At 45.2% G+C, this 13,215-nt stretch overlaps 1 protein-coding gene across 6 annotated transcripts in view; it reads left to right on the top strand.

The window, feature by feature from the left end:
* Positions 1 to 13,215, top strand: part of MICU1 (mitochondrial calcium uptake 1) — a 90,897-nt gene extending 77,682 nt beyond the window's left edge. For all 6 annotated transcript variants that reach the window (XM_059850977.1, XM_059850976.1, XM_059850975.1 and 3 more), the window contains 3 exons: positions 4,302 to 4,410; positions 10,118 to 10,207; positions 12,482 to 13,215. In XM_059850977.1, the coding sequence (XP_059706960.1) occupies positions 4,302 to 4,410; positions 10,118 to 10,207; positions 12,482 to 12,645 (363 nt within the window). In that variant the 3' untranslated portion in view covers positions 12,646 to 13,215. The remainder of the gene's footprint in view (positions 1 to 4,301; positions 4,411 to 10,117; positions 10,208 to 12,481) is intronic.

Raw genomic sequence — 13,215 nt, 5'->3', positions numbered from 1 at the left:
GTCTGCAGCTTTTTTTCTTCCTTAATGGGATTCCTACATTAACAGGAATCATTTGATTTCTCCAGGAAAAAGTGCTTAAATGCAATATGTGCCTAATAGAAAAATATCAGCTCTGCTTTTGAAGTTGGCAAATTGTTGATTCTTTTGCTGTGATTTTTGGGTTTATATATATATGTGTGTGTGTATAGATATTACTGAACAGTAGCTGGCTGTGTGAGAAAAGAGGCAAAGGAATATATTTTGGAAGGTTTCCTACAGCAGATGTTTTCTTCCTTTCATGTGTAAGCCAAGACCCTGACATCTGTGCCAGAGGAAGAACTTCTTGTTCTTACCTTATTCCTCATCCCCAAATCAGCCAGATTGTCTTTCTATTTACAGCCAGCCAGATTCAGAGCAAATCTTTATCTTCCTTTATTGCAAGGACTTTCAAGGAGAGAAAATGGGCAATAGGACAAAAAAAAATTATTTGTAAGGAATAGAATTAGTGAAAAATTCATGATTGCTTACACTGGTGAGGATGAAATGCCCAGAAACTGTCCCAGACTCACCCAGCAAGGCTTTCCCTTGGAAGTGCAGTTCTTTTCAGAGAGCTTTCTTAGGGAATCTGCCAAACCTTGTCTTCTTTGTCTGCTGCAATTACCTTGGCTGCACAAGGCAACCCTGGCAGCCTCCAAAACAATAAAACTCTGGGTTTAATCTAATCTTTAGCTGTTTTCCAAGGCTGTTATTCTGCATTCCTGCTTTTGAGAGTGATAAGTTTTCTTCTATTAACTGCTAATCTACTTTCATTATTTTTCTTTTTCTTGAGGAAAAATCCCATCTTAGCCTGGGTAGGTGAACTTTGCCTATTCAGCAGAGCTGCCACACTCTGTTTTGTCTAACATTGCTTATGAGTGTCCTCCCCAAGTTGTACTTACACAGCTGCTTTTCTCCTGTTAAGAAGGACCTGAGTCATCAGCAATATTCATAATATTATTTGTTTTATGCCCCCCTAACTGCTGGAAAACCAAGCTGTCTGTTCAGAAACCAGTGATTCATGTCATCTCCCACATGTGCTTCAGGGGCTGGCTGGGGTGGCAGTGAGGTGGAATTCCTGGCTGAACCTGGGTTCCCAGGTGAAAAGCCCTAATTTTTGCAGGAGATGTTTGAGCTGTTGTGTTACAGGCAGGTAAGTGCTTCTGGAATCTCCCTGTTTATGTTTTGTGAGGATTACTTGGGTGATGAAGGGATTCAGCTGATTATGAATTAACAGCTGGAGCTACAAATGCCTTGAAAGATGTGATCATTCATCTGTTGGCTTGCCTGAGGCTGTCCCAGTCTCTTGATTTTTATTTTATTTTGATAGCTGGAACAGAGTTAATGTTGATGCCAGCCTCACCTATAGGATTCCTCAAAAAAATAGGAAATTTCTTAACACTGCTGTTATTCTTGCTACAGACATTCAGGGGTTTTGTCCATGTGAAAGCCACAATTTGTAGGATACACTTGTTTTGTGGTTTTGTGTTTTCAGCTGGTGAAAGAACCACAAAGGCCAGGTTGGATGGGGCTGGGGGCATCCTGGGATAGTGGAAGGTGTCCCTGCCCCTGGGATGGGCTTTGAGGTCCCTTCCCACCCAAACCATTCCAGGATTCCAAACAGGGCTCCATTATGCACAAGTGCTGCTTGGCCTTGGCAAATGCCATTTTGGGAATTCCAGGAAATACAAGGTTTGTGGCTCTTTGCTCATAACACTGCAACCCCCAGATGTCCCAGACAGAGCAGGCAGATCACAGCACAATGTCTTCTGCTGGCTGGAAGTGGCCACACTTGGTTCCTGCAGGATTTCCACACTCCCAGTGCCCTCCTCTGGCAGGGAGGCATCATGATAATTGCAAAGATGTTTTCTCTTGTAGAACCATTGCACAAAACAGAGGGATCTTTGCATTGCTTCCTGCAGAAGTACCTGATTTATTGGATTCTTTTTTCCCTAGGACAGTATTTAATTTCATTCTGCTGTGCATCTTAGTGTTCCCCTCAGGAAGAGGAGCAGGCAAACGTTCAAGGAAAGCTCCTTGCAGAGTCACCAGGGATTTCTCTCTTCAGTCAGCTCTGTTGTCCACATGTGCTCTCCCATTTTGCCATCTCATCCTTTTTGGCCCAGATCCATGAGTCCAGGGCTGACAAAGCTGCTGTTGCCTGTGTCAGTGCACACGTAGATCATCAGTGCAGGGCCACATACTCCCTTACAGCAAAGATAGGAACAATCAGCAAATGTCTGTTTGGAAAGACCTTAAAAATGTTCTTTTTCTTTCAAAAGATTGGTGGCTTCTTCCCTGATTAGAAGTTGTTTGAGCAGAGTTACAGCAGATTGTGTAAATTTCTATTTGACAGTACCCGCTGAACACATTCAGGTCGTGGAGCTGGGCTGTGTTCTGCAGTTTGGATTTTTAATATCTTGCTCTATTAATCTGTCCTGCCAGGCAGGATAGGAGGAGCCTGAAGCTGAACTCTCTTGACAAGCTGATTTATGTGTCCCAGAGAGGGAGTCTGAGTGGTTATTACTGTGGTGATGATTCACCTCCTCCCTTGGCTCTGTGCCGTGGTTCTGCTGGAGTTGGAGGCTCCAGCTCTTGTCCCAGTGATGCTCAGGTTTGAGCTTTTCTATTTTTCACATTCTGTGCTGCTTTAGTGGGCAGTTCTGAGCTTCACATGAGGGGATGGTGAGCTCTCTGCACAGAGCAGGGAGACAAAACAATTCCTGCTCCAGCTGGGGACCAAGGACAAATGATCCAAATCTCAGAGCACAAACAATGTGGAGTGAAGAGAGAAAAACAAGCAGGATGGGACTTCATAACCTAAAGCTGGAATTGGACAATGAACTGCAATATGCAAATGGAGCAGAACTTATAAAAATGAGAGGCCCCATGACCAGGTGTCCATTTTGTGCCCATTTTGGTTCACCTTGGGTGCAGCCCTGGCTGGGCTCTTGTGCTGCCCAAGGTGGATCTATTGAGGAGATCCTTCTAACAAATCCCTGCTTTATTCTTTAACTCTGTCTGGCCTCTGTTCTAGGGCAGCCTTCTCAAGGCATCCCCAGCAGTGCTGTGGTGGTGCTGCAGCTGCACAGGGTGATTAAATCACTGTAACCAAGTGGGGCTCAGAGCTGTGCTCATCAGCAGTTCTTCTCCTGGGGATCTCAGGATGTTTTTCCATGACTATCCCAGAGCATGGCTGTCAGTTCTCACTGAGCACATGCTCACCTGGCCCAGGTAGGTGGAGCAGACAGGGATTCTGCCTCCAGCAGCAAAGCAAACTGGGACACTTCTGTGCTTTAGTGTCACCCTCTGCCACACTGGGTAAGACCTGGATTCCCCCAGGCATCCCTGGATCTCTTGGGAGAGACCTTACAGTGCATGGGCTTGTTGAATTTTTATCTTTTTTTGTTGTTATTTGGGTTGGGATTAAATGTATGAGATGGTATTTCTTGTTTGGATTCAGATGTTTATTAGTTCTTATTTATGTTACAGTCTCATAAACCCTGAGTTCTACAGCACTTTACTAGCAAACTACAAAATGGAGATGTAGCTCTCTCTACAAGGTCTTTTAAGGATAAACTGTTTAATTAAGAAATGACACTTAAATTATTTTTACTTTTAACTCCATAACTAACTACTTGTGACTTGCAATGCAGACTTTTTTATCTAATTGCACAATATTACTTAAACTCATGAAGAAGGACTAGCTTCTGCTCTAAAATTTTTATCTTGCTTTATATATGTTACTGTATTTTCAAATCCTAATCTCTAAGTTTTTTACTATGTGATATTACACACTTTCATTCAAACTACACACCTATAATCTTAGTTTTATCATTTAATTTTGGAAGCCTTTTCTATGGATTCAGGTTAAATGTAGTGTTTTCTTGGGGGTCAGTGTCTGTCAGCACAGAAAGTCTGAAATTCTCAGTAACCAGGGTTCCAACATGGACTGTTTAATATTGCCATTGCAAGTGTGCAGGCTTCAAATAAATTTATCAATTTATTCATTTTATCAATGTTTGCAGTGGTCTCCTGCATCTGAGGTCTGCACACCTGGAAATGGTTTTCAGTCCCTTCCCTTTGTGGGACTGGTGGGGCCAGGAGGGGAACAAAAGTACAGGTCACAGCCAAAACATCCTCAGGTGCCAGGGCTGAGTTTTTGGAGTGTGCAGATGAATTCTCTTCTGGCTGCAGCTTTGGGCCAGTGAGTCACTGTGTCATTTCCAGGAGTGTCCATGATCTCCTTTTCCCATCACCATGTGAGTGTCTTTTCTGTGTCCTAGGGGCTGACTTTTGAGGAGGTGGAGAACTTCTTCACCTTTCTGAAGAACATAAATGATGTGGACACGGCTTTGAGCTTCTACCACATGGCTGGAGCTTCTCTTGATAAAGGTACTGAAACCTGTGGGATGTTCAGGTGCTGAAAGCCTGAGGGAGCACAACTCATGCTGAGGCTTTGGAGTTGGGAAGATGTCAGACAAGGCCAGGCTGACAGGTTAAAAATGCACCCAAATTGCACTTCCTCCCTAATGAGGTGATTAGCTCACTACATCCATGGATAAAGAGGGATTTCAGGTTTCATACTCCCACAGTTTTAGATAGAGGGAGAAGAAAGGCTGGCATGTGCAGCCTGAATGGATGAGGAAGCAGTGATTTCATGGTGGTACCTTCAGAGGGACCTTTCTGCTGTGTGCAGAGGCAAGGTGACCTAATGAGTGTGCCACAGGCTGTGGTTCCAGATCCCAGGGACACCACTGTTTCTTCTTCATCCCCATCTTCTCAAGTGCCCTTTTTTCCTCCTTATACAAAGGACTTCAAAAATGAATGTAAAAGAATTCTTGCAGAGTTTTCTTCTGTGGAGATCTCTGATCACATGGCAGAGGCACAGCAGCAGTGGGGCTGGGGGTTGGAGCTGCTCAACCCTTGTTTTGTTTCAGCTTTGCTCAAAAATCATAGACTTTGCCTAGAAATAAGGGCTGGGTGCTGCATTTCTGATTGGTAAGCCAAGCAATGGCAAACCCCTTCAGAGCTCCTGGGAGTGCTGGAAGGAAAGAGGGGGAGCACTGGAACACCACTGAGGTCCCAGACTGAGCATTAAAGTCTGTCCAAGACTCAATTTCAGATAACCCACAGTCCAGAGGAGTGGGCTGAATAAACCTCAGAGCTGGTGTTTCCTGGGGACCTTGGTAATAATGTGGTTTATTGATCAGACCAATCCATATCCTTCTATCCTTCTCCTTCTCATCATGTTTCCTTTTCTGAGCTGGTCTGGCTCAGGCTTGCTCTTAGATCTGACACACTGATTAAAAAAAAAAAAGGCAAAAAATCCCCAAAACATATTTCAAACCAAGTCCCACTCTGCTGCCAGGATCTGTCACAAGTGCTTTGGTCTTTGGGTTTTTTTAAGAGGGATTTTTTTTTTTTTTAAACAGACTGAGGATATAAAATAAAGATGGCAAACTCATTAAAAGAATTTTAGGCTAAGTGGAAACTCTTGTCTGCTACAAAGGTAAAGCTGATTCATTTAGGCAGCTGCAGAATTAAACATTTTGGAAGTCAGCTCTTCCAACTGCTGCTGTTGTGGGAATACTAAGGCATTAATAGGTTTGGGGGCAGTGGAATACAGAGGGAAACAAACGTGTCACGTCTCTTCTTGTGTGTGTCAGCAGCCCTTCTCATCTTAAATTTTCTGGGGGGAAATCATCTGTACTCTTTGGTTTAGATCCATCATTACCTTAAGACTTAAAAGAACCTGATAGGATTTCCTTTCATTTAAAAGTAAAATACCAAGTGATATTTTACTTTTTTTTACATCTCTGGATGTGCTGCTGCTGCTCTGAGCCCTTTGTGTAGCATCCCAGGGGAGGTGATAGCCCAGCAAATCAAATTTACTCAGAGCCTACAGGAAATTACCATTTGTCCTGTCATGGAATAAACATTTTCACAGAATTTAGGTCTGTGTGCAGTTGGTAAATCAGTGTGATTGCTGTTTAATTATGTGCCATTAATGAGCTTGTGCAGCCACTGAGCTGGGAGTGCTTGGCTGGGCTAAGGGAACCTTCCTTGGGCAGGGATCAGATTTAAATAAACCAGAAATGGGGTGTGCCCTCCCAAAAGTGAAGCTTTCACAAGGTTGCTGGTTACAAACTACCAAACTAAAAATTGCACTGGGATGGGGACTAGGAAGAGGTTGGTATGTGTAATAATTTGCTGTTAACAATGCAGCAAACATTGTTATGGTTTTTAAAGGGCTGTTTAAAATTTCAGAGGGGGGAAAAATGGCTGCTACCAAACAGCCAGAGCCTGACAGCCTGTTTTCTGTGCTGAATTGAAGTTGCTTCTTCTTCTAAAAAGGATCATAAACCTGTATTTTAATGACTCATTTAAAAACACCCAGATTATTTGTTAGCCCATCTTTCATTTTCCCAGCAACATAATAGCTGTCATTCTCCTAAATCACAAGCATTCCTTAGGAGACTTCCCCCAGCCTGGGCTCACAGCTGGAAGCAGGACAGGAACTGAATTTGGTGCTTATTCCCCTTTTAGGAGGGTGTGAATTGCACTTTTCCTGTGCAGCCAGGCTTTCCAAGCAGCCCTGCTGCCAGCAGGGAGCTGTGGGATAACTCCTGTGGGGCTTGGGGCAAGGCATGGATGGGCCAAAGCACGGGGAGGCAGCTGAGCCCACTGCTGATCCATGGCTTGGAGCAGGGCTGGAGGCCCAGAGAGGGTCATGGAAAATCATTTCATTTGGATGTTGCTGCTTGAAATGGCTGCAGAGTGGACAGGGAGTCAGGAAGGGGCAGAGGTGAGCTGGAATGCAGCCATGGAATTGCTGCTTGCTTTGCCTTGGGAGAAGTCAGCCCCCCTGGAAGCCCAGCTTGGAGTGCTCCACTGCAGCAGTGGCAGAGCTGATAGCTGGGAGGGGGCTCTGGGAGCCTGGTGTCCAACAGGATCCCCTGCAGTCAGGTTTGGGGTGTCTCCAAGGAATCTCCTTTATTTCCATATTTCTGGCTGTGAATGTTGCACCAACAGCTCTGCCTTTGGTCTGGGAGCTCTGCTGTTTTCTCCCTGATCTCCATGACTTTCTGTCATGCTGCCTTTGTTGTCAAAACAGCTTCTGCTCAGCTGCAGGGCTGCAGTTTGAGAAGAGCAAGGAAAATGTGCTGTGCCCACAGGTGTGCACAAGGTTTATCCATCTCTTTCTGGATGGGTGTTCCAGCACATACTCATGCAAATGATTTGTAAAAAGTTAAATAGATTTTGGGAGCTATGCTGCCAGTGATAGCATCCAGCATTTCCAACTGGGAGCCCTGAAATGAAACGTGTGCACCAGCCTGAGGCTGATTTCTGGGAGCCCAAACACACATGTCCTGCCTTTCCATCCTGGAATGGCCCAGGGCAGGGAGCTCTGCTCCCATCACCCCAAGTGCCATTTGAAAAACAAAGGCAGCAGCCCAGCTGTCCATTCTTTTGGCCACATGTGTGATGAATCCCAAGTTGGAGGGAAAAAGAGGAGTTTGCCATCTGGTGAGGCCTGGCCTGGAGCCCCGTTTGCAGCACTCGGTGAGGCATTGCTCATGGTGCACTTCTGGGAATGAGAGTGGAAAAAAAGGATAACTGTGTCAGACTCTAAACTTGCATAAAATCACTCAGATGGCTCATTAAAGGAACCAGTGGGAGATACTAATGCATGAAATTTTAGAAGCTTTTCAAGACAGAAATGTAGAACTCATTTTTGCTGATATGAAATCCAGGAGAATTTCTATCCCAGCACTCCAAACCTGGACAGGCTTTAAGAGAGGCTCCCCAGACAGCACCTATTTCATTTCATGGTAAAGAAATTATTCCAGCAGGTTTGCTTCAATTATATTTGCCTCCCTGAGCTACCTTGTGGTCTGGAGCATGGGAAAGCAGAGACACTTTCCCTCTTCCTTTAGGTTCCTTAAAAACCAGCACAGCACAGTCATGCAGCCCCTGTGGAGTCATTCTGGCATCAAGGCAGAACGATGGGATGGAGCTGACACTTGTGCAGTTGGATCAATAAGAGAGGAAGCAGGACCTGCTGGCCATGAGTGCAAGTTCCAGCTGGGAAAACTGTGGCTGTGAAAAATAAACAGGAGGGGAGGAATCAGGAGACTCCCTGCAGAGATGGAAGGAGTGGGGAAATCTCAGCAGAAAAACATGACTTATAATTAAAGGAATTAGGACAGGGGGCAATATTTTTAAATTGAAAGGGGAGATTTTGATTTGATGTTAGGGAGAAATTGTTCCCTGGGAGGGTGGGCAGGCCCTGGCACAGGGTGCCCAGAGCAGCTGGGGCTGCTCCTGGATCCCTGGAAGTGCCCAAGGCCAGGTTGGACAGGGCTGGTAGCAGCCTGGGATGGTGGAAGGTGTCCCTGCCATGGCAGGGGTGGCACTGAATGAGCTCTAAGGCCCCTTCCAAACCAAACCATTCTGGAATTCTGTGATGTAGGAAATCATTCTAAGGTGTTTTTTTCACATGTAAGGCTACAGCCATAGGGTACCTAGGGCACCAGGAGGGGAGGATGGCATCAAGGTGAAGCACCTCGAGAGAAGTTTTACGTTTACAACACAAATTAAATTAAATTTGGTGTTGCTGTGTGAGGAAATACAAAGTATTTCTATATATAACTGCTGACTGGAGCTACATCACTCATGTAGAAAAGGAATTTCACTCAAAAAGAATAATTATGTAGGAAAAGCAGGGTCCTGCTTGAGATTATATATATTTTACATATATACAATGCATCATTTCAATTTTCTCCTGCATTATTTAGTAAAAGGAGATGTTTTATGGGGAAAAGGACCTGATAGTGGCTGTGAATTCCTCTCAGAAAACCCCAGATTTCAGTCAGGGGAGCAGAAACAGGGTGGAAGGTACCAGTAATGTAAGCATCGATGAAAAAATCCCATTAGAAATATTTTATGCAGTTTGTAATGAATCCAGTTACAGTATATATTGGATCATTATTTTTTCCTTTCTGACACACTTAACTCTCCAAAATTCCTCAAGGACAGCGGGTACAGAAGCCCAGAAGGATGCTGTGGAGGAAAGCAGAGGCTGTTTGTGGTTTCAGTCTGGTTTTGTGATGCACCAATTCCCTCTTTTCCCTTGCTCCACAGCTAAACATTGATCCCAGTTGCCGTGGATGGCGTTTCCTTGGGTCAGGCTTTGTAGAGAAGCAATTTAACTTCAAACACACTCACACCAGCCTAGTGAGGGGGCTTTTTTTTCCCCATTTGTGCAGCAAAATCAATTGCCTAACCCTGCCAGATTGATAGCTCCATGAATTGCCCTTTTCTAAAGGTGGGGAATAAAACTCCTGCTTGCTTTTCTGCTGCCAGTCTGGGGAGAAAAGGGAAATAATTCCTTACAACTCTTTATTTTATTGCAAGGTTAATCTGGTCTGCTCTCTGCAGGAGGGTGGGTGGGGTTGCTCTGCAGTTACTGGGTTGCAACAGGAAAAGCAGTTTTTGGAATTCCCAGTTTTTGGAATACCCTGCTTGATAGAATTGAATGCTGGATAATGTGGTGGTGTTCGCAGGGGTCTCAGGACGACGTGAGAGATGGGAATCTTGACTCCATGATTCAGAAGGCTGATTTATTATTTTAGGATACATATTATATTAAAAGAAAATGATATATTAAAACTATACTAAAGAAAGAAGAAAGGATTTCATCAGAAGGTTAGCAAAGAAAGGAATGGAATGGTAATAAAGTCTTGTGACTGACTAGAGTCTCAACACAGCTGGACTTGGGATTGGTCATCAAGTAGAAACAATTTCACATGCTGGGTAAACAATTCTCCAGATCACATTCTAAGGCAGCAAAACATGGAGAAGCTGAAGCTTCTCAGCTTCTTAGGAGAAAAGATCCTAGCAAAAAGGTTTTTCATAAAATATGTCTGTGACAGGATGGCATTCCTTGGAATGCTGTCAGGAGGAGCTGCCTCGTTGATCAAGCTCATTCCAGCCTCTCTGAAGACACAAAGGCCTGTTTCCAGGGAAGAACAGGAGTGTCCTGCTGTGGTTGGCACACGCTGGCCCTGTGTGACCCTGTGCCCTCCCTGTGTTGCAGTGACCATGCAGCAGGTGGCCAGGACAGTGGCCAAGGTGGAGCTGTCAGACCACGTGTGCGACGTGGTGTTCGCGCTCTTCGACTGCGACGGTGAGTGAGCACCCAGCTCAGCCAGGCTGGGAGGGAGCCCAGGGCAGGAAAGCTGGGGAAAGGGCTCTGTGTCCATGGAGCTGGGGTGATCCCCTGTCAGATTGTGCCTTTTCTGACCCAGAGATGGGGCAACTGAGGGACATTTTAAAAACTTTTCCTCCATTTTCAGTCTCATGGGTAGGGTGAGACAGTACAGATGTTATAATTCACACTGTCATAGTCAGAAGTCAACTATTTCCTAATTACATTAGAAGTGTTTCTTGGCCTATCAGCTTTTGCCACACCGTGCTGGAAATGCCTTTATTGTATTTGTGGGGTGCCTGTGGCAGGAAGGAATGATCAATCTGACTCCATGCTCTCAGAAGGATCATTTATTATTTTATGATACTATATTATATTAAAGAATGCTATACTAAACTATACTAAAGAATAGAGAAAGGATACAGACAGAAGGCTAAAAAGATAATAATGAAAACTCCTGACTCTTTCCAGAGCCTCAACACAGCTTGGCACTAATTGGCCATTGAGTCAAAACAATTCACATGAAACCAATGAAACAATCTCCAAACACATTCCAAAGCAGCAAAACACAGGAGAAGCAAATCAGATAATTACTGTTTTCCTTTTTCTCTGAGGCTTCTCAGCTTCCCAGGAGCAAAATCCAGGGTGAAGGCATTTTTCCAGAAAATATGACTGTGACATGCCTTAAATCATCTAAAATTACCCCTCCTGGGTCCCACTACAATGCATCTTTCATAGCTCCATTTCTCCAAAGTATCCAGTCTTTTTTGCAAGGCCATCCCTTGAAACTTGTTTCTGGTTCCATTTCTCTCTCCACAATGTCTGTCCTGCTCCATGGCATTTCCATGTCAGCATTTCTTATCTCAAAGTTTGCACACACAAGCACACACTGCGTAAACCTTCTGTCAGGCTTTGAGAATTCTCTACAGATCCATTTCCCACATTCCCCCTGCCCTTTTGGGAAGGGTATCCAATGGTAGTCCCCCTGTGAGATGTGGATGTTGGAGCACAGATGGGAGGGTTTGGTGTGCACATTTTGCTCCTTTTCCCCCACCCAGAGAACTCCACTTGGTCTGACAGAATGAACTGTTGTGCTCCAGTGTTGGAAACGAGCCAGGCTGGGGCTTTATCTCAAAGTCCTAGACAAATGTCAGCTTAATTTTTAATTAATTAATAGCAGCTCTGTGCCCTGCTGGGAAGCTGGCTTTGCAGAGGCTGTGAGTGCCCCAGGGTAGTTGTTGTCACACTGAAGCACTCCTGGCTTGATTTAACGGGAGTTACTGGAGTCTTTGCCAGGTGACAGCAATTCTGACTTGGAAAGAAGGAAATTCTGCATTTGCCCAAAACTGCCAAGCCAAAATCAGAGTCCTGGCTGGCACCCTGCTTCTCCAGCACAGCCACCAGCATCTGTCTGCTCTGAGTGGCAGCACTTCTGCATAAGTGTGAACATTAAAAAATGAATTTAATTAGTTTATTCCTTGTTGTCCCTCTTGGTTTCAGCCCCGCCTGCTCCTTTGCACCTCCCTAAGGTTACATCTCCTGTTTTATTTTCCTCTGTGCTTCAGTTCCACTGTTGTGATAGAATCTTCATGCCAGATGATCAGGCTGGAGATTAGAGTGAGCTGAAGTGTAACCAAATATTCCCTGTTTGCCTTCTCTCAGAGGAGAATCTTCTAAATATTTTGATAGCAAATCTTTAGAGGGAAAGACTCTGGTTGCCAGAGGAGTCCCCCAAGGAAGAAAACAAGTGAAAAAGCAGGCAAAGACTTATTTTTATTATTATTATTTTGTTGTTTTCACTCCATCAGTGTTTACAGACATTAAAAACCTGCAGCACTGGAGGGAATTTTGCTCACCCCTTGATAGTTGGCTGATTTTGCTCAACCCTTGATAGTTTGCTGCCCAGTGGCTTCATTCTCCATAACCTCATTCATCAGATCAGCAAATCTTCCCTTCTACTCCATTAGAAAAAATTGTGCACCCACAATTTCCTAAACCACTTAAAGCAGTGTTTCCTGGGAGGACAGAGACATTTGGTTTGCATTTGCTTTTCTGCCTCCTGCAAGCATCCATGGGGTTGGGATTTAAACTCTGTGGCTCGGGATCCCTTGCTCAGCAGGATATTTTGGGAGGTGGGAGCCAAATGTGATCTGTGATTCTGCAGGAAAGAACACTCATGGCTGCTACCCTTTAAAGTTATCATTTCAAGGAGGTTGCTGGCGGGTCTCTGATTATTTTTCCTCCTTTTTGCAGGGAATGGGGAGCTGAGCAACAAGGAGTTTGTTGCCATCATGAAGCAGCGCCTGATGCGAGGCCTGGAGAAGCCCAAGGACATGGGATTCACACGGCTCATGAGAGCCATGTGGAAGTGTGCTCAGGAGACAGCCTGGGACTTCACAGCTCCCAAGCAGCAGTAGTGGCGTTGGGAAGGAGCACCCCCATTCCTTGGATCAGCCCCTGGGCACAGCAGGGTGGCACCAGGCTCTGGAGAGCCCAAGCTGGCTGTGCCAGGAGGGTTTTGTCAATCCAAGTTAAAAATCCACACCTGCTGAATTTGCTTGCTGCTGGCTCCTTCATCTTCCTCTCTCTCAGGAACAAGAAAAGGACTTTTACTGGCACCACCTCCGTGGCATGATGTGCCCTGCTCCAGAGCTGGGCCCCAAATCACCTTTATTTAATGCTATGGGAAATGGCATGGGGGGGTTCTTTGATTCTCAGCCTGCTCCTCAGAAAAGCCAGGCAATTCCTGGATTTCCTGGATCCCAGATAGGATTGCAGCCAGCCAAAAGCCCCGTGCTGCATCTGCTGCAGAAGGGCAGCTAGAAGCAGTGCTGCTCTCCTGCCCTTCCTGCCTTGCACAAACATCCTGCTGCAGGAGCTCCCTAACTGGTTTCCTGAGTGGGGAATTGTACTGGGAAGGGCTGGCAGGTGTGGTTTGCTGGGTGCTGTCCTCTGTAAAATACCTTGTAAAGATGTTCCTCCCAGCA

This window comes from Haemorhous mexicanus, chromosome 7, assembly GCF_027477595.1.
Source record: "Haemorhous mexicanus isolate bHaeMex1 chromosome 7, bHaeMex1.pri, whole genome shotgun sequence".
NCBI classification, from domain to species: domain Eukaryota; kingdom Metazoa; phylum Chordata; class Aves; order Passeriformes; family Fringillidae; genus Haemorhous; species Haemorhous mexicanus.
The sequence above is the reverse complement of the archived record's forward strand: the minus strand, read 5'-3'. Positions and strand labels throughout refer to the sequence as shown.